At 40.0% G+C, this 27,006-nt stretch overlaps 3 protein-coding genes across 9 annotated transcripts in view; 2 read left to right on the top strand and 1 right to left on the bottom strand.

Annotated features, from left to right (window-relative positions):
• The window catches only part of LOC103149337 (bone morphogenetic protein receptor type-1B-like), a 50,229-nt gene extending 49,376 nt beyond the window's left edge, over positions 1–853 (top strand). For all 4 annotated transcript variants that reach the window (XM_007568447.2, XM_007568440.2, XM_007568455.2 and 1 more), the window contains one exon: positions 116–853. In XM_007568447.2, coding sequence (XP_007568509.1) covers positions 116–241 — 126 coding nt within the window. In that variant the 3' untranslated portion in view covers positions 242–853. The remainder of the gene's footprint in view (positions 1–115) is intronic.
• A 628-nt stretch (positions 854–1,481) lies between these two features.
• LOC103150279 (bone morphogenetic protein receptor type-1B-like) lies at positions 1,482–5,614 on the top strand. Its single transcript, XM_016679998.1, has 7 exons — positions 1,482–1,752; positions 1,833–1,977; positions 2,776–2,968; positions 3,045–3,342; positions 3,428–3,603; positions 3,719–3,849; positions 4,877–5,614. Exons 1-7 carry the CDS (start codon positions 1,643–1,645, stop codon positions 5,000–5,002), a joined length of 1,179 nt encoding a protein of 392 aa, XP_016535484.1. The 5' UTR covers positions 1,482–1,642; the 3' UTR covers positions 5,003–5,614.
• Positions 5,615–7,893: 2,279 nt separating this feature from the next.
• Positions 7,894–27,006, bottom strand: part of unc5cb (unc-5 netrin receptor Cb) — a 148,437-nt gene continuing 129,324 nt past the window's right edge. For all 4 annotated transcript variants that reach the window (XM_007568483.2, XM_016679987.1, XM_007568490.2 and 1 more), the window contains 9 exons: positions 21,585–21,776; positions 19,038–19,400; positions 17,511–17,598; positions 17,179–17,350; positions 12,782–13,015; positions 12,084–12,233; positions 11,198–11,362; positions 10,616–10,794; positions 7,894–8,744 (listed from right to left, as the gene is read on the bottom strand). In XM_007568483.2, coding sequence (XP_007568545.1) covers positions 8,585–8,744; positions 10,616–10,794; positions 11,198–11,362; positions 12,084–12,233; positions 12,782–13,015; positions 17,179–17,350; positions 17,511–17,598; positions 19,038–19,400; positions 21,585–21,776 — 1,703 coding nt within the window. In that variant the 3' untranslated portion in view covers positions 7,894–8,584. The remainder of the gene's footprint in view (positions 8,745–10,615; positions 10,795–11,197; positions 11,363–12,083; positions 12,234–12,781; positions 13,016–17,178; positions 17,351–17,510; positions 17,599–19,037; positions 19,401–21,584; positions 21,777–27,006) is intronic.

A 27,006-nucleotide genomic window follows, 5' to 3' on the forward strand; every position in this document is an offset into this window, starting at 1 on the left:
GCCTTTTAGACATGACTAAGAAAAGCTGCTGGATTCATTTGTAGCCTGATGAGAATTACATTTATTTGTTTTTCTGTTCTGGTATTTCTAACTTGACATTGATGCGTGTCTTCAGTGTCTACGGCAGATGGGGAAACTGATGTCAGAGTGCTGGGCTCACAACCCGGCTTGTCGTCTCACAGCCCTCCGGGTGAAGAAGACCCTCGCGAAGATGTTAGAGTCCCAAGACATCAAACTGTGACAGAGAATCAGAGAGATGCTTTCTTCTCACCTACAGACTTGTCACTGCCACTGGCACAGACCTCTTAAAACGACCAATCGGAGAAAGGGAAAATAAGAGACTGTGAGTGATCGGACAAAAAAAAGACATCGGCACGCAGGATAGGCGATAATGGCGCCAGGAAGAATGTCAAGAAAAAGATTTAGCAGACGTTTGTCCTCAGACTAAGAGATCAGATTGTGCTTTCTGTGAAAGCGGAGTGTTGGCCCGGCCAAAGATCGTCGGTGTGGGTGGGGAGCGGCCCTGCAGGTTCCAGTGAGGATGCCGCTGCAGCCCCCTTCCTGAAGCCATACAGCAGTATTCTGAGCAGTCTTTTGTGCTGTCACAACTGCCCTTTATGTGTTTGAGTGATTTTTATTTCCATGAGCTTTGTGAGACTCGTTGCATGGAGAGTTCACATTCAACATGATGGTAGCTTCACCCTAATAATTCTAAAACAAGTGACCTCATAGTCAATAAGAATATTGAATATATAAATGTATTTTTTATTTTGTAATTTTGTTCCCCATAATGTATTTTTTAAGTTTATTTTGTTTCAAAATTAAACTAAGATCTTCTGAGCTTTCCAAGCCAAGTCTGTCATCTTTGTATCATTTTTAAATTGCATTCAATTTTTACAAAGTTCATCAGAACTTGTTCAATAAAAAATGCCACTCTGAAACCATGGGCAGAATGACGCAACAAGCCCCACATGTCCCCAAAACGTAGAGGTTTCTTTCCAGAACTTTGAGATTACTTTCAGGTACTTTCCCAAAACGTTTTGTGGAACGCATTAGTTACTTTTCAATGTTTTCCAGGTATCTTACAAATGCAATGGGATTTGCTGGTTCATCTCCTGGAATTACCAGGAGATGAATTGTTTTGTTGCCTCTTAGCTGCCCTCAGGATATGTCTCTACCTCAGCCTGATTGGTCGCTGTGAAACTCACTGACCACTCAGAAGAGAGTCTGATTTATTGGGTTTTTTTTTTTTTGTTTTTTTTTTACCTTCCCTCTGCTTCTTTTAGACGATGCCTTGGTGTGCTTCCTTTGGTTGAAAAAGCTGTTTATGTAAAAAAAAAAAAAAAATCTAACTTGCCAGTAAGGTGAGCGTTTAAGTTTGATCCTTTCTAGGTTTTACTCTTGTCACATTTTCTGTGCCTCAAGATGATTATTCAACGCCANGGGTGGGGGGTTGCTCATGAGTAAGACCGAGGGGGATTGAAGGGGAGTAGTTCGACGCTGCCACTCACAATTAGAAAGATTCTCAAGTTGATAAGAGAGAGTGTCATCCTCCATTAATCAGTAACATTCCACCAACCTTCCTCTGTGCTCATTTAAATCAAGGACAGAAATACATTTTTTTTTTTTTTACTCTTGTTTCATGTTTTTTCTTTCAGAATACGTGGACAGCAGCATCCAGTACATAGCCCTGTTCATTTCGGTGACAGTTTGCAGCATCTTTTGTGTCGTTCTCGTCCTCTGCTACTTCAGGTACAAAATGCCTTTATGAACATTATAAACCAATACATTTATATTTGCTAAACCAATCCTTCTTTCCCTCTCCATGGCAGATATAAGCGACAGACATCGCGGCCGCCCTACAGTATCGACCTGGAGCAGGATGAGACATACATTCCTCCAGGGGAGACACTGAAGGATCTGATAGAGCATTCCCGCAGCGCCGGCTCCGGGTCTGGATCAGGACTCCCTCTGCTGGTAGCAAATAAAAACAGCGTCCTAAAATGTCTTGGCATGTTTAAGTGTAGGTTAAATTTGCTCATCTAGAAAGACAAAGGATATTTTCAGTGAGTGGTCTATTTAGATCCCGAGTGCTGTTGTAAGAAGAGGTGATGCAACCCAGTTGTAAAGAAGTCTTGTTTTGCATGATTTTCAAACCATTTCATCATAAAATGTTCATAAAATATTAATTGTAAGAGCCTCCAACTGTAACACAACTAATAGGAATCACCAAAAACATGCTTCACATTTTCAAAACCTTTTACAAATGAAAGTCTGAAAAGTGTCCCACACATTTAGGTTTAGTCGGCTTTACTCTGTGTTTTGGGTGCGAGTGAAAGATATATATATATATATATATTTAAATTGTGCTCTTGCCTTCTCCTGTCTAATTCCACAATGTGAACTCATATCAGAAACTGCCATTGGTACACATGCAACCAGATCCACATGTAGAATGGTCTAGTCAAAGCCCAAACCTAAAAGGCAAGTGAGAATCCAAAGGCAGACATAAAAACCCACGTTCGCAGATTCTCTCCAGGACTTTCTAGATGTGACAATCTTCTAGAGATAACTCTAAACAACTTGTAGCTGTAATTGCAAGAGAGCATTGACTCGGGGGAGCTTTAGATTTAAAAATGTTCTACCTTGTGTTTATTACAAAAAATAAATAAATACCCACAACATACATAGAAGTTTGTAATTATAACTCAACAAAATATGAAAACCGTTTGGAAGAAGCTGAAGAAAACGAAACTGCTTGTGTTCCGTCGAAAGGTTCAGCGGACCATCGCCAAGCAGATTCAGATGGTTAAGCAGATCGGAAAAGGCCGATATGGAGAAGTGTGGATGGGCAGATGGAGAGGTGAGAGAGTGGCCGTCAAAGTCTTCTTCACAACCGAGGAGGAGAGCTGGTTCAGAGAAACGGAAATTTATCAGACCTTCCTGATGAGGCATGACAACATACTGGGTAGGTCGACAGAACCCAGAGGGTTTTCTGCTGGCGCTTGCTCCTCCTCCCCTCATCCAGCCCATCTCGTCCGCAGGATTCATCGCAGCTGACATTAAAGGAACCGGCTCGTGGACTCAGCTGTACCTGATTACAGACTACCACGAGAACGGATCCCTGTACGACTACCTCAAGTCCAACACCTTAGACGTCAGCGCTCTGCTGAAGCTGGCTTATTCCTCCATCTCAGGCCTTTGCCACCTGCACACAGAGATCTACGGCACACAGGGCAAACCTGCTATAGCGCACCGAGACCTAAAGAGCAAAAACATCCTGGTGAAAAAGAACGGCTTCTGCTGTATCGCCGACCTGGGGCTTGCTGTCAAGTTTAACAGGTAGAAGAGTTGTTTCGATGCAGATTATTGGAAGGCAGAATAAATGCATCCTGAAGCATAATTGTGTTCTCATTGTGCCTTTCAGCGACACCAATGAGGTAGACATCCCTCCTAACCTACGAGTTGGGACCAAGCGCTACATGCCGCCTGAAGTGCTGGACGAGGCCCTGAACACGTCCACCTTCCAGTCCTTCATCATGGCTGACATGTACAGTTTTGGTCTCATTCTTTGGGAAGTGGTGCGGCGATGCACCTCTGGAGGTCAGAAAAAACGTACTTTAGTCATCAGAACTCATTCCAGTGTTTTTCTTTCTTTCTTTTTTTGTTTTTGTTTTGTTTTTCCTAATGATGACAGAGGACATTGACTTTCGTACAGGTGTTGTTGAAGAACATCAGCTGCCCTATCACGACCTCGTGCCCACTGACCCTTCGTATGAAGACATGAGGGAGGTGGTCTGCATTAAGAAGCAAAGACCTTCCATTGCAAATCACTGGAGCAGCGATGAGGTAACTATTTATGTTTTTGATTGCTATCAGCTGCCAGCCTCCAATTTAGTAATGCAAATGTGCATTCTGCTTTGGGAGGATTTTATGTTGGAAGTTAAGAGAAAGAAAGTGCTTCACTTTACCTAACCTCTAATTTTATTAAGTTGGACTTTAGCTCAAATAAAACCTTTTTACAGCAATAGCAACATGTAAAACTTTTATTCCTCCATCTGTGTTTCTGAACTCTTTATTCTTCCTACTCCTACGAAGGTCTGCAGACAAACTGCTGTTAGTACTTCAGTTTTAAGACGCTGATTACGTTCCAAGAACATATTTAGAATTACATTTTGTTTTAGGTTTAATGTGCGTTTATAATCTTAACAAGGATATATTTTTCAAGGTGCAGGATTTCACTTTGATATAAACCCTTTTTGTTAAATGTTATGTTTATTTTTAATTGGAGAATAACAAAATCACCACATTTTCTTTCAGAGGGAGATTTTTTATTTTTTGTTCTTTTAATTTATGCGACCATTAAATATTTGTTGTTAGAAGGTCGTATACAGCTATATCACCATTGTCATCCCTTGTAAAGATGTGAATAAAGGCTATAAAATAAATGAATCTTTTAGTGCTCTAGCACAATCTCTCACTTGAAAGAATACGGCTGTTCTCTAACATCTTTTATTACCTCAGTGTATTAACAGTGAGCTTCTGAGATTTTTTATTTTATAGTTTTTGCTTCTTTTATCATCCTTCTGTCCTTGCATGCTTGCCAGATAACCCTGGGACGTCTTCCAGCCTTATGTTGCCATACTGCTAGTTGTCTTAAGCTGTAAAGTTATTGTTCTAATTTTAGTAATTAGATGAGTAGATATTTTCCTGTTGCCATTTTCTGTCTTTTACTGCCATAAAAGAAATGTTTCTTTTAAGGCCTTTTAGACATGACTAAGAAAAGCTGCTGGATTAATTTGTAGCCTGATGAGAATTACATTTATTTGTTTTTCTGTTCTGGTATTTCTAACTTGACATTGATGCGTGTCTTCAGTGTCTACGGCAGATGGGGAAACTGATGTCAGAGTGCTGGGCTCACAACCCGGCTTGTCGCCTCACAGCCCTCCGGGTGAAGAAGACCCTCGCGAAGATGTTAGAGTCCCAAGACATCAAACTGTGACAGAGAATCAGAGAGATGCTTTCTTCTCACCTACAGACTTGTCACTGCCACTGGCACAGACCTCTTAAAACGACCAGTCGGAGAAAGGGAAAATAAGAGACTGTGAGTGATCGGACAAAAAAAAGACATCGGCACGCAGGATAGGCGATAATGGCGCCAGGAAGAATGTCAAGAAAAAGATTTAGCAGACGTTTGTCCTCAGACTAAGAGATCAGATTGTGCTTTCTGTGAAAGCGGAGTGTTGGCCCGGCCAAAGATCGTCGGTGTGGGTGGGGAGCGGCCCTGCAGGTTCCAGTGAGGATGCCGCTGCAGCCCCCTTCCTGAAGCCATACAGCAGTATTCTGAGCAGTCTTTTGTGCTGTCACAACTGCCCTTTATGTGTTTGAGTGATTTTTATTTCCATGAGCTTTGTGAGACTCGTTGCATGGAGAGTTCACATTCAACATGATGGTAGCTTCAGCCTAATAATTCTAAGACAAGTGACCTCATAGTCAATAAGAATATTGAATATATAAATGTATTTTTTATTTTGTAATTTTGTTCCCCATAATGTATTTTTTAAGTTTATTTTGTTTCAAAATTAAACTAAGATCTTCTGAGCTTTCCAAGCCAAGTCTGTCATCTTTGTATCATTTTTAAATTACATTCAATTTTTACAAAGTTCATCAGAACTTGTTCAATAAAAAATGCCACTCTGAAACCATGGGCAGAATGACGCAACAAGCCCCACATGTCCCCAAAACGTAGAGGTTTCTTTCCAGAACTTTGAGATTACTTTCAGGTACTTTCCCAAAACGGTTTGTGGAACGCATTAGTTACTTTTCAATGTTTTCCAGGTATCTTACAAATGCAATGGGATTTGCTGGTTCATCTCCTGGAATTACCAGGAGATGAATTGTTTTGTTGCCTCTTAGCTGCCCTCAGGATATGTCTCTACCTCAGCCTGATTGGTCGCTGTGAAACTCACTGACCACTCAGAAGAGAGTCTGATTTATTGGGTTTTTTTTTTTTTGTTTTTTTTTTACCTTCCCTCTGCTTCTTTTAGACGATGCCTTGGTGTGCTTCCTTTGGTTGAAAAAGCTGTTTATGTAAAAAAAAAAAAAAAATCTAACTTGCCAGTAAGGTGAGCGTTTAAGTTTGATCCTTTCTAGGTTTTACTCTTGTCACATTTTCTGTGCCTCAAGATGATTATTCAACGCCAAACGGTCAGTGCCAAACAAACTGGTCAATCATAAGGCAGACTGGTTTGTTGCTGCTCCACTCTCCTCTAGATGTCGCCTTCTTAGCGCAATTTCTTTACCACAAGCTGATTGCTCAATGAAATGTCCAACTGAAAGATTATTTTCCTGCGTCCCAGATGTACTCTGGGTTTATTTCAACAGCGCTTTAGGTGTCACGCTTTTCAGACGGTCACTCCACTTTAAGCTGATTGGTCAGTTTGGGTTCGTTCTACCATGAGAAAATAAATTATTCTGTTGCATCTCTGTGCATTAAGGTGATTAGGCAAAAAATATATATATAACCAAACAATCAGAAAAGAGATGGACCTGCTGCGTAGCATTTACCCACTAGTTGTCCCTCTATTAGCCTAATTTCTGTGCCCCAAGCTAGCTATGTTAGCAAACTGGCTAATCAGAACCAATAATTTTCTGTCACTTTTCAGCTCTAGATTGACCAGTTGGGTTTGCCACCGTCCACTCAGTTTAAGACATAAAAATCGTGAGGGAAATTTACACTTGGATCTCAAGAAGCAGATCCAAGCAGTGGAGTTTCACATTTTTATTTCTGCTTTGCCTGTAATCATATGGTAAGCTACACAAAACTGTATCAACAACAACAACAACAAAAAAAAACCCCTTTTCTACAGATACACAAACCTGACTTTCTCAGGAATTTTATTTCATAATGTTACAAAGTTGGATTTACAAGTACAAAAATGTTTGGCCAAAATTTGTGCCCACAGGATAACAATCTCCTCTGAAACATTGCTCTGCAGTTTCAGAAATTCAAACAAGAATGCTTCATTTATATTGTTGCATATAAATATAATTTATTATCAGTCTTAAAAATTCTTTCTTACACTTTGTACAGTAACTCGACAGATGAAACGCAAGCGAGGAACATCATGAGTGCCAGAAACAAACAGGCTACATTCTCGCTATGCACAACATTAATCATGAAGCTGAAGGACAATCAGGTAATGCAAAGGCTAGCCCACTGATAAATGAATAGATTGTTTCGAAAGGATGCAGAGTTTGCATAGACAGCTTTACAAAAACTTGGACAAATACATTTTGGAAAAAAGAAAAAAAAAAGAACACTGGAAAAGTCGCAAGTTCTCGCTTCATTAAAGGAATGTCGCTTTTATAGCTATCAATAATTAATATGCACATGACCAGCATCATCACGACACTGATGGCTTCTGTCGTTTAATGTACAAACTTTCAAATCAGTTAAAATCTCAGCCTTTGTCTCAAAGTGCTGGAGAATGTGATTCGACTTCAAACACGAAGCAAGACGAGACTTAACTGATTAACTTTCAGGCTAAACTGACCCTCACATCTTACGTCTCCATTTTTTTTTTGGTAGAAAGCAGCTGTTTCCAGCCACATTGGTCCTACAAAAATAAAGTTGTTTGATCACAGGATCGAGTTGTGGAAATGATTCTATCTGATCATAAAAGTCATTACTGTCATTGTTATTTTGTTCTTCTGCATGGGATATTATGTAGGCTTCCATACCAAATCTAATTTCTAATTTAAAAAAAGGGGATAACCAGGGGAGGAGCTTTGAAAAATAATAATAATAATAATAAAAAATAAGATTAGAAATAACCAAAATGTTGTGGGAAAAAAAAGTTGCATACATAATAAAAACTCAATAATAATATATAACACTAAATAATAGCAATTATTATTACAACAGATGTGAAAATGTTCTTTATCCCTTTGTTTTTCTGACTCTTACTTCCGTGAGTGTCCACCAGGTGGTGCTGTGACACAAAGAAAGAAAATGCAACTAAATTAAAGGATTCTGCAACATACTAACAGGCAGAATGAAATAAAAAAAAACAAAAAACAAGCACAAATATGTATATTGTTAAATACTGTGTTATCAAGGATTGCAGAATATTGACTTTGATGGCTGAGTGTTGCTCTCTCTGAACCCAGTCCTCCTCCTTTGATCCACTGACCTCTCGTCGATTGTTACTCGAATGCTGTGAGGGAATCGGCAGCAAAATCCATCCAAACAACCGGACAGCTGTTTCCAAGGAAACTAGAGCCAAAAATATCAAACTGTTGCACCAGAGAGAGGAAGGATCAGCCAGAAAAGTGACTGGCAAGGGTTCATGTTTGCTCTCCAGGTTTTTACACCCTTTTGTTGCCAATGTTTAACTGGGTCATGCCTGAGCAGACCTGGCTGTTTCGATACTTCCACCTCCATCAGCGTGCTCTCAGGTAGCTTTTAGAAGCGCGAAAGAGCATTTTCCACTGAGATTCCAAAATCAAAGTCTTGCCTTTAACTCCTCTCTTCTTTCACTCCTGTTTTTTTATCTCCTTCCTCCTCAGATGTAAGCAGATGTCAGTGCTCGGTCGCAGCAGGAACGAGGCTGTCGTGGCGACCCATCTCTTCCAGTACCTGGGCCAGGCGGCTGAGGTTGCCATCGGGGAAATGCTGAGCCTCCCACAAGTCCAGGATAACTCCCGTAGGGCTGGATTTGGTGGCGAAGTAGTTCAGATACCTAAACGAAAGATTATAGAGAAACAAGGAGGAGTGTGTTAGGAAACATGCCGAGAGGCGAATCTAAAGGAATATTAGCTGCTTCTTTGCTGAGGTATTCACATGTTTCCAGAAAACTTCCATGTCTACAAATGTGCTGCTTTTTGATTGGTCTGTATACATTTTAAATACACTCTTTTGAATCTCTCAAAAGAAAATATAGCTGAGGCAAAAACTCAAATGATCAAATTCTCTCTAATTAAACCCATCAAGTAATTGCGCCACACACACTTGATTTTTAAACTATTTTTTTCCCCCCAAAATATTTTTGTTATGTTTGCCAGTTTTACAACTTAGAAAACACAAGTCCGTCCAAAGAATTATTTAGATTTTTGTTTAAAAAGCTGAAGATGAAATAAGTTTTTTCTGCTTTGGAGAACATTCAAACTCTCAGAGTTTTTAATTCACCGCTTAATTTTTTAACGGTCAAATCACCAAAGGTCAATTGAAGGCTAAATTAATTGCTAGTCAGGAACTTGGCTGGCTAATCGTTCTTACTTTCTGAGATCTTCAATTAATTAAAACATCAACAACACTTTTCCTCACCGAAAGACTAAAAGTATTCAACAGCTGCTCAAGAAGAGACTGAAGCAACTTCTGCCAGAACAAAGCAGGAACAACACGAATGGTTGTGTAGATTTTAAGATTTGATACTCTCCACAAATATCAGCAGCACGCCTGGTGAAAGACATAAACCTTAAAATGAATTGCTCTTACTCAGGCTTGATGACGTGGATGCATGAATCTCAAGCCAAGATCTTTTGAGGCTGTTTTTTTGTGACCCTCCTTAACGTCCTCCTCACTGTTTGCAGCAGAAAGATTCAAAACCAGCCTTTAACACAGCTCCGGTTTCGTTTTTCCTTTTAAAGTTGATGTGAATGTAAGGAATGGGTATGTTTAAACAAGTATCTATCTTCTTGGCGATTTACTAAATTGTAGATCGACATGAATCTGTGAACGCCATGTTCTCTGGTCTTTCCCATTTTGAGGAGCAATCAAGAAATTAGTCCTTGAAAGCCGTATTTACAGTGTCTTGAATTACAACTTAAAGCTGCCACATAGCTTAAGAAACTTAGAAAAGCAGAACGTTGAATACAATTATTCCTTCGTCAGGATGCTTTCCCCATTTGATTAAAATGAGATATTATGGTGATAAGATATTTTATTTTAAAACTTTTAGACTTTACTATTTTTTAATTTTTTGTCTGAGAAGGAAAGTTTATTTAAGCAAACAAATCTAAACAAAACATAAAAATCACTACTAAGACGCATCACTAGTGTGAGCTGTGAGTGAGGAGCTAGTTGAAGTCTCTCGCTAGCGTTCCTCTGCCTCCGTGCTGAACTCGGTAAGAGGTCTCGTCAATCTGCAGCTGCTGCCTGTGATAAGGCTGTCCTGCTGAGCTGGGATCTTATAAATGGATTCACACTGTATCTCCATCTCGCTCTCTCTCCCTCTCTCACACACGCGCACGCGTGCACGGGACCATCAAAGACACACGCGGGTGACGTTTTGCACTGAAGAAGCGTCTCTCTCCATCTTCGTCTCTCTCCGTCTTTGTCGGAGTTCGCTCCACGTCAATTAATCTCAATTCAGCTGATGTTTATCACAATGAGTCACATCCCAGCAGAACAATCACAATCAAATTAAAAATAGATTAGTTATCTGCAATTTGTCTCCATGCAAAGTAGGTCTCTGCTTCTTCTGAAAAGGATAATACGGCAGATAAAAGTTTAACACGAGCGGCTTTTTGAGTTTTATTGGCCGCTGGCAGCAGCCTGTCGGGGCGCAAACACAGTCCTGATGTTACGCAAGCGTCTCGCTCGTCTTCCCACCTGTCAAGATTAAGTTTGTGGGCCAACATCCTCCAGTCGTTGCCTCTGGTCTGCGGCGCGTCTAGGCTGCCGCACAGCTTCTGTCGAATGGAGAGCGGGATGCGAAAAGCGTTCGGACCGACCAGTGTGGTGATGTTGCTGGCGGGGTCGAGCAGAGACGTGTCGATGCTCTGGGAGTCCTGTACAGATAGAAGGGATGCACCGAAGGAGCTGCAGTCAGAGAAAACGTAGTCTCGCTCCTTGGACTTGTTCACATTTCGTCACTTTCTTCAAACTTCATTGTAGCTAAATAAGATGTTGTGTGACTGAACAAATCAAGCGTATAATTGGGAAGTGGAAGAGAAAATGTTAACTTTGACTGGGCCGTTATTAGAAATACATATGTTTTGATCCAAACCACAGCATTGTAATGTGTAGCATCACCCAGCAGGAAGGCGAACCTCTGTCCTGCCTTTGACTCCATCCAGAGTGGGGGAACCTTCTTTTGGCATTATGCCGCCAAGTGTTACTGCAGAAAGATTTCATCTACCACATTTCTGTTTTGAAATATCGTATATTTAACCTTTAGATATAAAGCCGCACCTCTGAGAGTGTAGTATCCAGCTGAAAAATCTGTCCTTCTCCTTCAACTTGCCGCACACATATCTTACAGCTCAGGTCCCCCGTGCTGACTGAGAAGCGCTCCAGAGTAAAGCAGCAGTGGAGGTTCCTCTGTGAACCGGTCCACACTTGCTGGAAGGACAACTCCTGCAAGAGACACAGAGGAGTAAGCAGGACCGTTCTCAACAGCATCGGTCCCGTTATGAAAATATGTTTTTAAATAAAATAGTCAGCTTGATCTGCTGGACAGAAATGAAAGCAAAAATAATAATAATAATAATAAAAAAGGGTCATGTATTTCTTTTCTTTTTTTTCTCCTGATCTGCAAGCGCTACCAGTTCATGCTGAAAACAAAAAATCTTCAGTTTGACTAAATGTGTCAAACTGAAGCACTGAGAGACTAAAAGATGCTTGAAGGGAAACAATTTTCCATGAGATGTTGACACAGGTCTGCCATTCATTTAGACTGCACAAGAGTAAGAGAGGAGACAAAGGGAAGCTTAACAGAGGACAACAAGGTTAGTCTTTTTTTTAAATTCTTTCTAACTTTCAAACTTTGTCCGTCACGGACAATGATAGATTTGGTGTTTAAGCAGACTTTTGAAAATCTCTGATTAGAAGTCAGGATCAGCATGCTTGAAGAAAACTACATGATGTCTGCAGTTTTAGAAATACCAGACATGATAACTGTGCTACTTGCTAAAGCTAAGCTTCAAAATGTAAGTAAAAGGAACTGATATCTCATGGACATGGAGGGGTGTGACTGACTGCTAGGAGGTCTTCTTAGACTGTCTTCTTAAAGAGAAATCAGACTTGGTTTATTTGACTATACGGAATTGACATTTGCGGGAGACATTTGCAGTCCTACCTGATACTTTGCTAGGAGTTTGCTCTTCCATAACGGCTGGGGAACATCATGGATGGAAAGTCTCAGGTTGTGGGTGCTGTCTTTAAAGTTTAAAGTCTTTGGTTCATCCAGCAATTTTCCACCCATTTGCTTCTCCATCTGCAGAACCTCCTGCAAATGCACACATGCACTTTATTTGCAACGAGACCATCCACAACTTGCAGTGCATCCTGTTTTCAAGGACAGCTTGTAGACGTGTCAGTCTTAAAAAAAAAAAAAAGAGGAAAAGAAACAGCCTTGGTCTGTGTTCTTGCAGCTGGATAACTATCACCTCTCATTACCCGTCCCCAAATTTAATAACTGCGTTCAATATCCCCCTCAGCAGAGTAATTTCTCCTTATCTTTCCTCCACATAGGTGCGTCCAGGTATTAAACAGAATTGATGTGATGAGAGAGCAGCAGAGAAGGGGGGATAAATGTGGCTTATTGCATTGATGCAGAGGCAACATCTCTCAGGGAGCCGCATCGTATCTCAAGCGACGTGACAGGACCGTGCAACGCTTTCTCGTCTGCTGGCTGTTCCCTCACACCGAACAGCTCAGGCAAAATGAAAAACCAAAAATGTGTCATTAATGCTCAAAAACAATCCAATTCTGCCGATACGACCTTCAGCAGACGCGAAGAGATTAAATCACCTGCGAGCGCAGCCGTGTGTGTACCTTGAGTGCATCCTGAGTGTCGTCCAGACAGTAAACTCGGATGTGGTACTCCATGGCGGGGCAGGTGACGGGGCCAAAGATGGCTAGTTTGAGGCGCTTGATGGTGGCAGCGCTGAGAGACTGGCCCACGAGGCAGTATGTTCCTAGCGTCTCCGTCAGGATGTGGCAAGCCTCTTCATCCATCTGGATATAGCACGGCGTGGTGAAGTTTTCCTCTCCTACTACCACCACATCCTGCAGCACAGACAGGTAGATAAAAACAGCAATGAATGTACATGCTGATATGCCAGCATGTCCGTGCTTTCATCAAAAAACCAAGAATAAAAGCATAAATCAACAAATGTAGCAACAGGAGAGCGACCATCTGGGATTAAAGACACGAAATCAGATCGTCAGGACGGCTGACACGTCCTCCACCAACACTGACGCTTTGTTTCGCCTTTTTGAACAAAAGCGAACACGATCTGCTCCTTAAGTCAGTTCAGACTTACACAGACTTTGTCAGCAGTAATAATGGCCTTTGATGACAGAAGTCATCTCACGATATATGAAAAAAGCCACTGTTCAAGAGCGTGCAGAGTCAGGACGTAGCGGAGAACATGAGACGCCATGAATCTGAAAATGTGTAGCAGCGCGCAAAAGAATGCAAAGACCACCAGTCGGTCAGCTGTGTCCAACATCCAAACGTACAGATTAGCTAGTAGATTGTCGTCTTGGAAATTAGTCCTAAAAAATGCATGTGGTCAAAGGAGATTTAATTATGTCATTAGTGTTATGCTGCTGTCTTACAACTCTAAGTGTAGGAACCCCGATTTTGTCTGAGGATCACAGAAAATTTAAAAAACTGTTTTTGATGCAGCCAAAGTAGGAGAGTTTCCCAGAACAAATTTTGTCTTACACTCACCAAATCACTAATGATTTGATGTGTGTATGCGTCGTGTAATTTGTTCTTTTCCTGGGTGGGAGGTGACTTAACATCTAGTTCATCTAGAGGAGACCGAGACCCGTCTTCTGAAGCCACTGCCCTCCCTTTCCCAACACACCAGAAGCAAATGGCTGAATCCCCTCATCAGTAGAGCCCTGGTATATAACCAGCCGTTAACTTGATTAATAGCGTACTTAAAGAACGTTAAACTATGGCACTAGTTACATATTTAACATACCTGCTGGTCGGCAGGAAGCAACAATCTAACTTTGCAGCGTTTTGGATTTATTTTTGTTTACCGCCACGTTTTGTAGCTGCTCGGTAAATTTAGATGAATTTCAATGCGAAAGGCACAATTAAGGCTCTGACCTTTAAAAAAACAAGCTCCGTCCTTTTGCAATATTAATGTGTGTTTTCGCGTGTGACTCCCTCCGACACTCACTCATTATGTACGCCGGATAATGGAACATGTAGTATTCAGGCCATCTGAACCTGACCCCCTTTAATGGCGCCATCGCCTGGACATATTTCTCTTTCATTAGGACCGTCCTGTCTGAGGCGACTCATGCCTCCCTCCGTCTTCCCATCCTGTCTTCTCTCTCTCTCTCTCTCTCTCTCTCTCTCCGCCGGCTCTCCCGATCTTGATCTTTGAGTCACTCGCTCTCTTTCTCAGTGTAACAAACACTCCTGCCAGCAGCACACTGGTATTAATTCAACCCATTATGGGAGACAGAAGAGGAATTACAGCATTTTATTGTGAGCTGTGCCATTTAACAGCAGCATTATGGCTGATCATTAGACTCTTTAACTGGCCCTATGGGATGGCACCGGGGGCTTTCCTATTGGGGGATAATGAGAACACGCAGTAGACGAAGTGAGCTTGTACTTTGTTTATACAGTATGTGCACAAACAAACGCAATCGAGTGAGCGAGCGCAGCTTTAATTTATTCACACCACACATCTTTTGGCTAGGATTTGTTTTTTTTTCCCAGGATTTTTTTTTTTTTTTTTTAAAGAAATTTATGAAGCAGAAAGTCACAAAATATTCCTCACTATACGTTCTGTGATCATCAACATGCCTCTGGAGGGACGCCGTGTGTATTTGTGAGTTCCATATAGATTTGGTAATTACCCATTCAGCGATGCTCATCTCCTGTGTTCCTAAAGACGGATCCAAAAGTGTGTTTTCACAGTCGCCCACGTAGCACAAACTTCTGGGAGGAAGTGAGCTGAGATTTATGAGCTGGTCAAACTGTTCAAACACTTAATCATTGGTTGTTGTTGTTTTGTTTTTTTTGTTTTTTTTTTTTTATTTAAAAATGATTAGAGTTGTGCTGTTTTCTTTTGGCCACAAAAATCCTCACTGCACATGAAGAGGTTTAAAAAAAAAAGTAAGGATGCTGAAGTCATTATTTAGTAACCTGCTGAAAGAGCATCGTATTGGATACCGAAGATGAATTTGAAACTGCCACTTTGCCCATTTCGATTCTTATATCAATTTAGACAAACAGCTGAAATCTGCATGATTTCAGAATGATTATTCATGTTTGCAGTTTGCTGGCTCCACAGGATTTTTTTTTTTGTCCAAAAATTTTCTCTCGACTAGAAAACAAGTAAACGAATAAAATATTGTAATGTTGTCTAAATGATGAGTTTACAGTTTAAACTACTAAACTATTTTGAATTTGTCAAGACCTTTCAGTGATAAGGATGGAAGTAGAGTTTATACTAATGACCTTTTATGAGTGATTAAATGATTTTAATGCAGGCATAAGAAAAATGAGTGCATAGTAATTTCAAGGACTGTATTACGTTTATAAAGTCACATTCAGAAAATTAGAATATGTGTCCTGATGATGCTCATTTGTCAGATTAAAATAAAGTGGATCCCTGGTATTCACAGGGGATAGGTTACCAAGCTCACATTTCTATATGACAAACGTTTTTTTCATTGGAATGATTTATTATTCCAATCTTAAATTTCATGTTTTTATTAGCTGTAAGCAAAAAAAATAAAAAATAAAAATAAATCATCATAATTAACCGAAACACTTACAACGAAAAACTGTATGCAATTAATAAATATGCGTTTCACTTAGTGATTTGGGTTTAAATCAAATGAAATTAACTTTTCAGGAATATTCTAACACAAAATGGGAATCAAGCTGTGTTGGAAGATTGCACTACAAGATCTTATTTAGATGCTGCTGCAGGTTGCATGTGAAGAACTACAAATGTTTAACTTTGGAAATAGGAATACTATTTTAAATAGTGGCGATGGTTCAGTCAGATCAGCACAAGCATGAGGAGTTTTAAACAATCAGCGCGATTGATGTCATGACCTGAGCGTAGGAGCGAGGGTTTTGTAGTTCAAACTGATTTATTTATGCAGAATGATGAGAGGCTTGTGTCTTCTGAAGCATGCCATGGTGGACTAATGCCAGACCCTGGAACCCTATTTCATGGCACTCCAATGCTATAACATCGTGGCTCTTGGAGTACAGGGTGTTTCACATTCGTTCAGCTTGAAGAACTCCCTAATACGCCTGAGAAAAGTGTGCAAGCATTTGGCGTTCTGCAGCCAGAGGAACTGACTCGAGTCTGAGGGCTGCAAGACGAAGCAGAACTACTTAAATGCGACGGGTAAATATTTATAATTGGGAAGAGGAATGATGAGACCAAGCACAGTGTTTTCAATTTCTTACTGTCCTCTTTTTTTTTGTAAAACTGTAACTTCACAGCTTCACAAAAGCTGTGAATTTAGATGTGGTTTTTTATTTTATTTTATTGTTTTATTGTCCATAAACAAAGTGGTAATATGTAAATGAAAACTGTTTTCAGGCAACAAATTTTGAATTTCAAAAGCCAGTTATGGAGTATTTCATTAATCCCATGTAAAATGTAGCCAATAAGCATTTCTGCACATTAATCTAGCCCACACTTTTGATTAAAAAATCACAATAAAGAGGGAAACAAGACCCAGATGCATAGAAGGGACAAAATATCTATCCTTAAGCATCTACTGTGATCTGACTTGATAATTTGGGCTCTGAGGAAAAGGGTTTGAATAAGTCAGTGCACAAAAACACATGTATCGAAGAAAGCCATAATAAAGGAACGGGTAAAGACCAGTTTTACTCTCAGAGATCAGAGGATTTCTCTTTCAGCACTTGATTAGAACCGAGCTTGAAACTAAACTTTTATCTGCTGTTCAAAGGAATATCATCTTTCTCGTTTGTTCTTTACTCAACGCGCAGCTAAACTTTCAGCAAACCACATACATCTTGGAAACAAAAAAACAAAAATGCCCTGAGTAAATTAAACTTTAAATCCGATGTTTAACTTGAAAGGAAGCCATCCTGATGCCTTACACGAATGTACATTTTCAGAACCGTCTGCGGCGGCAGGTCTTGGTTTCCGCCGCAGCAGGCGGAGGATTCTCTGGGTTTTTCTGCGAGTCTGAAATCTCACCTCCCACTGGTTCTGCGGGGACTGGCTCTTGAGCTGGATCAGCCAGTCCTGCTGGCCGTCACACACGGCACAGTGGTGCATGGTGATGATGACGGGACGTGTCAGCAGGGCCCCAGGAGGCCCACAGCTCACTATGGGGCTCAGCACTGTTTGACCATCTTCCACAGAAGGCCTGAAGGTTTTATTTAGAGAGAGGGGGAAAAAAAAAAATGAAAAAAGGAACATACACATGCTGTTCAGTGACAGTGTTGACAGCAGTCTGTGTGAGAGTGCGACAGGGCACAGTGGACGGGGGTAAACACAGCTCTCGGGTGTTGAACAGAGATCTGTACCTCAGGTTGTCCTTCCTCTGAACGGTCACGTACATCTCGTAGACTCTGCCTTGAGGAATGGCCCCCGCTGGTATGAGCAGACTCACGCCTGACGAACAAATAAGAGAGGAAACAAACGTGCAATCAAAACTTTGACTTGTGTGGCCCACCAGTGTAGCATGCACGTTACATTTGTGGTGCTTTTTTTTTCTGTAGTGCTTAATTTGAACGGTAAATGAATGTGCATGCATCAAAAGGGTTCAAGATAAAAAAAAATAAAATAAATAAATAAAAAGTATTGGTTTTTGGAAAATTGTTTTGGAAACTATTACATCTTTCTTCTGGATTCTGTGCCATGGTGATAATATGTATTCTCACATAAAACTCACATTTTATTGCCTTTTCCATGATATCGTAAATGATGCTGGATTTCATTTCTACAATCAATGATCTCCCTTCTCCTTATAGCGTTCCTATATAGCTACAGCTTTTGCATTTTTCCATCTGAGATTGATTTGAAATGATGTCTTGTCTCATGTGTTTTTTTTTCTTTCTTTTTTTTTTTTAGGAACAAATCCATCAAATTTCCTCATGCATACACACAATCTAGGCTTTTCTCTCTCAGGAGGGGGAGGTATTAAGTTTGAACACTGATTTCCATTGTAATTGAAGTAAACTTCTCAAAAAGGTGACAGACAGGTTTCCCCTTCGATCACGGATCTGCCTCACAGGAAAGCCGTGGCGCATTTTAAAAATGCAGGAACAGCCACACAGGAAGTGTCACCAAATATTTCATTACTCTGACACACAAACATATCGAATATCAAATGCCCTTTCTGCTCCATACTGCCCGTGTAACATAATAAGGTGAAAATATTTTTCAGGTATCATAAAGAAAACGAAAAAAAAAAAAAAAAACTTGAGAAATGTGAGAAGTCTGTTGCATCCTTTAAAGTCAGAGCTAGTTTGTCTATGCTTGTCAACACGCATCTGTGGTGTGATCCGTACAGCCTGCACGTGTTTGAAGTGAAGACAGCATGGCTAATGTAAGCTGCCTCAAACTACAACACCTCGACTTTGGCGCTTGTGGTGGAGGCACCTCAGGTATCCATCAACTCCTGTCATACTGCGCGCAGTCAGCTGCCTGATAAGTTGCATATGGCTAAGCGTATCACTTCAAAGTCACATCTGTTTGTATGTTTTATGTAGCGGTGGTAAAGTATAACAGGCAGCCAAGGTCTGCAAGTGGAACAACACGCCTACTGTACCCAGAGTTTGCTTTGCAAGGAAAACTGATAGTGTGTGTTTGTGTTGAAAACTGCACGAGGATCATGGATGATTTGGTTTTAGCATTCGAAAAAAAAGGTTTGTATTTGATTAGATCATTATATCAGTAAAAATCTTATGGAGAACATAATAATATGTACATTTCTAGGTCTTCACAAAAACTAATTTTTGTGGAGACATTTTTACATCTCCCTAAACCGGTGAACATTTCTACTGGATATCAAATCAACACACAGATACGGAGGCATCTTGCTGTTCTACCTGAGTTGGGCACAATCAGCTGCCCCCCCTGCGAGCTGAAGGAGCCCAGAGCGGTGCAGGAGGGATCCCTGGTGCGCAGCAGCGTCTGCGTCTGCATGCGCCGGCCCATCGTGCTGTCGCTGTTGTCCAGCAGGCAGTGGGGAAGCTTTGGGGACAGCTTGGAGGACAGCTCCCCTCCCAGGTCGTCCTGAGGGGTCACCAGACCCGAGGAGTTGTACACCTTGATCTTCAGGTTGGGCAGTGGATCCAGCAGCGGGGAGTTGGTCATGGGGATTTTGTCGGCCACGTCATGGAGGGCGTAAACCGGGCCGCGGTACATGGCGGCCGCCGAGGTCAAGTCAGGGGGTGCTGTTAAGAGATCAGCTGTGGGAAGGAAAAAAAAAAAAAAAAAAAAAAAAAAAGGCAAAGTAAATCCAGTTTTTGTAATTTTGGGGGAAAAACACACAAAACTGAACTCAGAACAGCTGCTTTGCTTTACTCTGCTGCTTTTTCACTCATTAAGGAAGTCTGCTTCAGTGGCAACAAACATTACTCAGTCTGAGAAGTTCGTGGCGCAGCTGTGATTCATGAAGAACAGATGGCATCACAAGAACTGAGTTTACCCTGTAGGAAGCCTGCAAACTTAAGCTCCTTTACTGCCTCCACACCCACTCCGCTTTCCTGCCACGGGATACTTTATACCACACATATGCCACGGAAGGTAATAAAATTAGGGGTGATTATTTGTTGTTTATGAAACGTCAGCGGCTGTGGTGATTACACTTTGAATTAAGGGGATCACTGCAGAGAGAGAGGAGACTGCAGGTACAGGTAGAGGAAAAAACAGACAAACAGATACAAGAAAAACAAAATCTTTCTTGGTTTTCCACGTTTAAAAATCTGGTGTTAAGTGCTACAAATTAAAGCAGAATGATGAAAAACCAACAACTATCACATTAGGATTTCCACAAATCCTTTGAAATGAAACATTTGACGCCTAAGTTAACATCTATTTCCCATAAAATTAAAATAAAAAGTGATAATGTGATGAGACACTAAGCAGAAATGTTGATCAGCGGAACTGAAAATCCTTTAGCCAACTTGCCTTAATATGTTTCTTTATCATTATTCAATCTCGTTAATGCTGCTTGTATATCACGTGACAATTGATTACATAGTGAAGCACATAGTAGTAAAAACCTACTATATGATACAGATTTTACTACTAATTAGAGCTTACACATTTTTCTTTCTGTTTATACTCATATTAACTGATAATTGCACACTTAAAATAATACTTTCTCAAAACATTGTTTTTATATGTCCACATCTCTTTGTATGTTTCTCCCCAACAGAAACAGTAGTAGGCCTGAGTCTGGCATGAAGTCTTTCATTTTTCACCTTAAAATGAAAGTTACTTTGTAAAATTAACTTAAGCAGTAGTGAGAAATTCTTTAGCACGATTTCATTATGGAAGAGAAAACTTGAAAGCCTCATAATGCTTTTTAAAACCTGTTTTTTTTTTTTTCACTGCCTCCAGTCATTGTTGTCACGCTTTACCTTTAAGTCCAGTTTAAGTGCTGATGACTCACTTCAGATCAACACTGTGGCACAGAGGCGACTCCAATTATGCTTTAATGACAAGTCCTGGTTTAACCTTCTGTCATATATTTACATCATCATAGCATGTCATTCACATCGCAGAAACGTTTGATACTTTAGAGCGTCCAGGTCAAACAAACCTCTAAAGGCGGACGTTATGGGCTGTTAATGTAAGCCACTCCAGATGTCTCTCAAAGCATTTAGGCTAACACAACGTGATCTAATGTGCTGTGATGTTGACTTGTCCTTCAGCTAAATCTTGTTTGCCAAGTTTGTTTAAAAGCCTAAATATTTAAAACACAGACAGTTACAAAAACAAAAACCTGCTTGAGGTAAAGCCGACATAATTCTAAGAAAATTGAAGACTGTTTATGTCTTATTTTTGACTTTTTTTTTTGTTTTTGTTTTTTGCTAATGCAAAACAAGGCATTCGTAATGGTAGAGATGTTTGGTAAGAAACCAAAACTATTTTGGAATCAAATCCTTTATCAACTCTAAAGTAGCAGGATATATTATGGCCTGTGGCTATTTTATTGAATTTATTTATTTATTTATTTATTTTTGTCAAAAACATAACTAAAATCTTAAATAATATTATTTCAGGTGGTGCCTTAAGGTAAAGTGACATAATGTACTTTTTTTTATTGGGAGCTCTTTTAAATGACATTTGGACCTCGTTCATTTCATTTTAGTATTTTTGAACTTTGACTAATCTACCCTTTTCTGCTCTGGTTGTCATGCTAAGGTACTAAAGTAATTATTTAATTTATAACAAAAAAATAAAAAATAAAAACAATAAAATACAAGAACATCTAAATGAAAAATGCTAATTTTACATGAGATAATGGAGTAATTAGTTATGCATGTAAATGATCAAAAAGGAAATCTCCAATAATTTGCACACGTTGCACCTATTTTGTCACACATGCCCACAGATTAAAACCCTTAACATCCCCGCTGACCCACCTTTGCGTGCGGTCTTGATGCTGACCGGTTGGAAGCCTCCGTTCAGGGCAGACGAATCGATGATGTCGGAGCTGAACTCCCGATGGTTCTTCCTGTAGATGAAGAGCGCCACGACGACGGAGATAACCACGCACAGGATCACGGCGATGACAATGCCCACATAGAGGGCTACGTCATCTGTACTGGGAGCCACTGGGGGGGGGGGCAAGCAGAGATAGGATACAGATATAGGAGAAAAGTCTTTTAAGAGGTCATAACTTTGCATCAATAAGATTAAGGCTTTCTCGTTCAACATGCAGGAGTTGCGATGAAAACGTTATCAGCGGACTAATATCCTGGCTTGGGATTGAGCCGGATATTAACAGCCATAATACAGGGAAATAAATGCGGAAAGCTAATTTGTTTTTGTTTTTTTTACTCCCCCCCCATCTGGTCTTTTTTTATATTCATATATTTGCAAAAATAATTTCCCAATCCGAAACACGTTACACAGGAACAAACGCAAACATAGCTCTTACAGCAAACAAATTAAAGTCTTTACTCCAGCGCTAAAGGGCAGAGATTTCACAAAGTCAAACCTGGATATTTCTTAAAAGGAACAGAACTGTTCTGTATTTGAGAGGATGTTGTTCACAAGGCCTCATACATATGATAATTAACGATGATTATCAGATAATGATGATAAGAGTCTGGAGAAACAACACAATTAAGATACATGGCCACCCCGGCGTAACGCAGCGGCAGGCTGAATCACGCTCAGACGCGAGATCAAAAGTCCTTGGACACATAGTTGCGCAGGGATTTCATCTTCAAATCGCAGCGCTCCGTGCTGAAGTTCAGAGCCCGTTTGCGTCTTTGTTCTTACGCACTGCAGATAAGATCTAGACATAGCTTGGATTTCTCAAATTGTCTTTCATCTCTGCCCGCCTCCCAGAGTTTTTCTGTCCATTTTCCAGCTGGAGAAACCCCTGTGATTAGTTGGCCAGGCATGGAAGAATATATATATATATATATATATATATGCAGCTGCTAGAGCCAGACAGTGAGTACAGATCAGGCCTTTTATTAGATGCTGACTGACAGCCTGAACTCTGTGGTGCTCTATGAAGAATGTCCTTCAGTGTCACAAGTTGACAAATGAGGAGGGGGAAACACTTCTTTCGAGGTAATGAAATACCCGGGGGGGCTTGTGGGAGCATGTGTCCGCGCATTGTTTGGCGTGTCAGCGCAGGGCCTACATGCTGTAGGATTGTTGGAAAAAGTCAAACAAAAAGAATGCAAATGCATACTTATTTATAAAGAGAACAAAAGGCATTTTGATAAGGGAGAGAATCCCATTTTTAGGATGAGCACTTATGCAAATTGCGCTGAATATGCAGCAGATGGCAGTGTCACCCATAAATCCAAAGACAAGGCTTTGAAGACATGCATGATGGTGGAGCAAGTGTGCACATGGCACTCATGTGTCTCTTGTGCTCAGTTTCACAAAGAAGCATGGAGCAGCAGAGCGAAGAGGCTGTGAGGGAAGAGCGTTTGTGCAAAAAAGGGAAAGCCATAAGTTTACTAATTACATGCTCTAAAGAACCATGTTTATATCGATTATCAAGTTGAAATTTCAAACTTCATTAGACTTAATTTAGTGTTTTATGTGAAAGAGCGACACAAACTGGTAAACAATTGTAAACTATAAGGAAAATAGTACGTACTTTTGAAATATTTTTTTTTACAATCAAAAATCTGAAAAGTGTGGCATGCATTTGTATTCAGAACTATTTTGCTCTAATACCCCTAAATAACATCCTCACTGTAAGCCATGGCGGTGGCAGCATCATGCTGTATGGGTACTTTTCTTTAGCAGGGACAGGGAAGCTGGTTAGAGTTGATGGGAAGATGGATGACACTAAATACAATATGATAATAAAATCTCTTAGAGGCTGACATAGACATCATCCAGCCTCTAGACGCGTTAAATAGTCCAGTTAAAGACGAGACCTACATTCCACTGAGAAGATAAAATGTTTGTGACTGCAAGATGATAAATTGAGAAACGGTTTTAGCTTTACACAGAACTATCCTGAGGCTAAAAGGAACATAATGTGGTGCATAGTTTGTTGCTATAAACTTAAAATGCATTTAATGCACAGTATGAGCAGTGAGGATGAGGAAGACGACTGTGTTACAGCAGAGGTTTAAGTTTCCTGAATGACTATAATTAGACACACTTTATGTACTGCAAAAAGCATATCAGTCTATGTTATATTAATGTATCTTCCTTAGAAAGCATATTTGTAACATAGGTGTCTCCGCTCAGCCTTGCCTTAAACATCCTCTTCCAGATGCATCCTAATGTATGTCAGCGCTCTAATCTTTCCTCTCGCAGAGTCGCAAACACAAAACGGAGCAGGGCGCCAGTGATGAAGGTCTAAAAAATGTAATTTCACTCCATTCCCTCTGCAGAGCTTCCCAGCAGTTGCTTAACATATATCCCCTCAGTCGAACAATCTTCCATCCTCGCTTTGATGATAAATGCAGCAACCTGCTAAGTGTACGCATTAAAATGTATCACTCAGATTAATATGTCCCTTTGAACATGAGCTATTGTCAGAAGTGGAAAAATACAAGGAGCGAAAATGAAACAGATTATTAAACACTCTATTTTCTGTGAAGAGCAGAAGATTTAAAGACGGAGGGAGAGAGAGATTTACAGAAAGACTTAAAAGCATAAAATACTGCAACAAAAAAAGTGTGATGGGAGATGTGTAGAAGTGGTCCTATTGCACGTTGCTGTCAGAGTGGAGTTAGGCTTACTTTAAATACGATCTTAATTACTTAAATAACTTACATTATTAAGACTGAAGTGAATTTTATTAACATTTTAATCTTTATTTTTTGTAGAGCAAATGTTAAAAGACAGGACGGGAGATTGATCCGTACTCTAACAAGGTCAAAAAGCCCTTGATCATCTGCAATTATTTTCTTCATGCTTTTGTTTGGTCCAGAAATGAATGTGCTAACATCTAATGATAAAACGTTACATAAGATTTCTTCTAATGACCGTTTTAATTATTTCTGCAGTAGCTGCAGCACAGTGAGATGCCGCCGACTTTGAACTAAGAAAGCAGATACCTAAAAAAAAAACACTTAGCTCCTTTCTTAAAGATATCTCCGGCTTTCAGAGTCTTCATTATTTCACACTTAGAGTAGTCCCACAATTAAGTGTTACAGTTTTTAAAGCTTGAATCAAGTCGTGCTCTTTCCTTCACGACTGGGAAGACCCTTAGCCTTGAGAACCTAATTAAGGTCTAAGATTCTGGTAAGACATCTGACAACTCAAATGATTAAAAATTTTCCAAATTTCTCTTTAAGCCCTCTGTGTAAAGGTTCATCTTACATTGTGCAAGAAAAAAGAAGTCATCTGCAGAGGTTTTTAACCCAATCAGCACAGCCCTGAACATATTATCCATGTTTGAATTCAATTCAGTTTATTTATATAGCGCCAATTGACAGCATGCTGTCTCAAGACAAATGAAAAAAAAGTCAAACAATGCTGTCAAGTTCAGTTTATTCTTTAAATTGTTTAAAAAGTGTTTTTTCTTTCTAAGGAAACCCAGCAGATTGCATCAAGTCGCTGATAGTGGAAAGTTGCCTGCATTGTGTCGCTAACTTTGCAGCAATCCATCATACTGAGCATGCATGTGGAAACCTCAGAAAGGAAAATTCATCTGCGTGAACGGCCTTCTGCCACAACTGACTGGGGGGATTTGAGAAAACATACAAAAAAACCGGGAAAAATTAAACACTGAAGCACTGATCCAGAAGAATTTTCTATGTTAAAGAAAAGTAAAAAAAAGAAATAATGACAGCATTAGTTCCTCTAGTGGCTTCATCTAGGAGAGGAATAGAGCAAAACAATGAAGTTCTTAGTCCGATTTGAAGCTTATCCGACGAGCGAAAGCTGCGACTACAGTTGGTCGCAGGAAGATTTATTCAGGAGAGAGGTCCCCTTCAGGAAGATGTCAGCTAATCAGAAAGCCAGACAGGATGTAACTTCTATGTAGAAAAAAAAAAACAGAGCGAACCTAAATCTACAAGCTGAAAAAATGCAAAATTAAGAGAGTAGTAAGAGCATATTGCAAAGTGAAAAAGTGCCCATTATGTTCCCCAGCAGCATAAATCTATAGTATCATAATAGCAGAGAGAGCTAAGGAGAGTCAAAGTGTGTCTCTAGTCATGTTTATACAAAAGAAAAGTTTTAAGCCCAGTCATAAACTAGACCTGCATCACAGACTAAAACTGGGAGCTGGTTCCACAGGAGAGCCGTCTGGAAACTAAAATACTTACCTCCTATTCTACTTTTAGAACCTGTGGAAACCGAGAGTAGTGCTCCGTTTTCTGACGTGTCGCTAATCTACCCACAAGTACAACGTAAATACACAACCAGGACTGCTTTGATGATATTCTGGCACTTTTAAGACATCGATCAAATACATACAGAGTGCTTTGACATAACTTTGATATAAAAGATAAATAAGGGTGAAAACAGTTTATTCATTCAGAGAACTGACTGGATTCTAATTGTGGATTGAGCTTTCTGGCAATTTGCATAACATGCAGACTGTGATAGTGACATTTATTAGTTTTATTCGTTTTTATGTGATTTTGTTACGTCACAAATACGAAAACGGCATTTTCTAAAAGTGGTATAATCTTAGAAGCACATATGAGTCTAAATAAGGGATAAACGTGCCTAAATAAGATGCACACATTTGCCTGATGTGCGCATACACATATTTTATTTCTCGGTAACACAAGTGGTGAATCAACCAGTCAAATAGCCGCTGCCAAATGTGATGAAGGCGGTCTGCAGAAGTTCAAGCTGAGCATTATGAATGAGAAAAAAAAGGGAATTCTGATGGCTATTGTTGCATTCGGGCTGGTCGGATTATTTCAGAATATACGCTGATCTACTGAGATTTTTGTGCACAAACCCCTAAAATATTATTCAGCAAATGGCAGCTATGTGGCAGAAAACTCCGTTTGGATGTCAAGTGAGAATTACTGTAGCTCAAACGACCATTTGTAATGTAATGTGAGGGATTCTTCTCAGCACTGTTTGAGTCCTTTTAGTACCAAATGAGTGTTGTTGCTGACTATGTAATAGTGTATCAATCCCATATTGCAAACCTCAAATTAACTTTGAAATGGTTTATTGAATAATGACATGAGAGCAAGTTCACTGCACTGTGGCATCATGGGTATGGAGGCAATAAATTTACATCAACTGGGTGATGTGATTAAATCAATGTGGACCGAAATCTCTAAAAAATTATCGCCCGACTTGAGAGAGTTTTTCAATCTACGCCACATAAAATTAAAGCACTTCTAAAGGGAAAATCAGTTTCTATCCACCACTAGTGAAGTG

This window comes from Poecilia formosa, unplaced genomic scaffold (assembly GCF_000485575.1).
Source record: "Poecilia formosa unplaced genomic scaffold, Poecilia_formosa-5.1.2 Scaffold6, whole genome shotgun sequence".
Taxonomy (NCBI): Eukaryota; Metazoa; Chordata; class Actinopteri; order Cyprinodontiformes; family Poeciliidae; genus Poecilia; species Poecilia formosa.

Coding starts and splice junctions, on each gene's coding strand:
- LOC103150279 (XM_016679998.1), top strand. CDS start 1,643: ATGTTTTTTCTTTCAGAATACGTGGACAGCAGCATCCAGTACATAGCC. Junction 3,604..3,718: donor GCGGCGATGCACCTCTGGAG/GTCAGAAAAAAC, acceptor ACTTTCGTACAG/GTGTTGTTGAAGAACATCAG. Junction 3,850..4,876: donor ATCACTGGAGCAGCGATGAG/GTAACTATTTAT, acceptor GCGTGTCTTCAG/TGTCTACGGCAGATGGGGAA.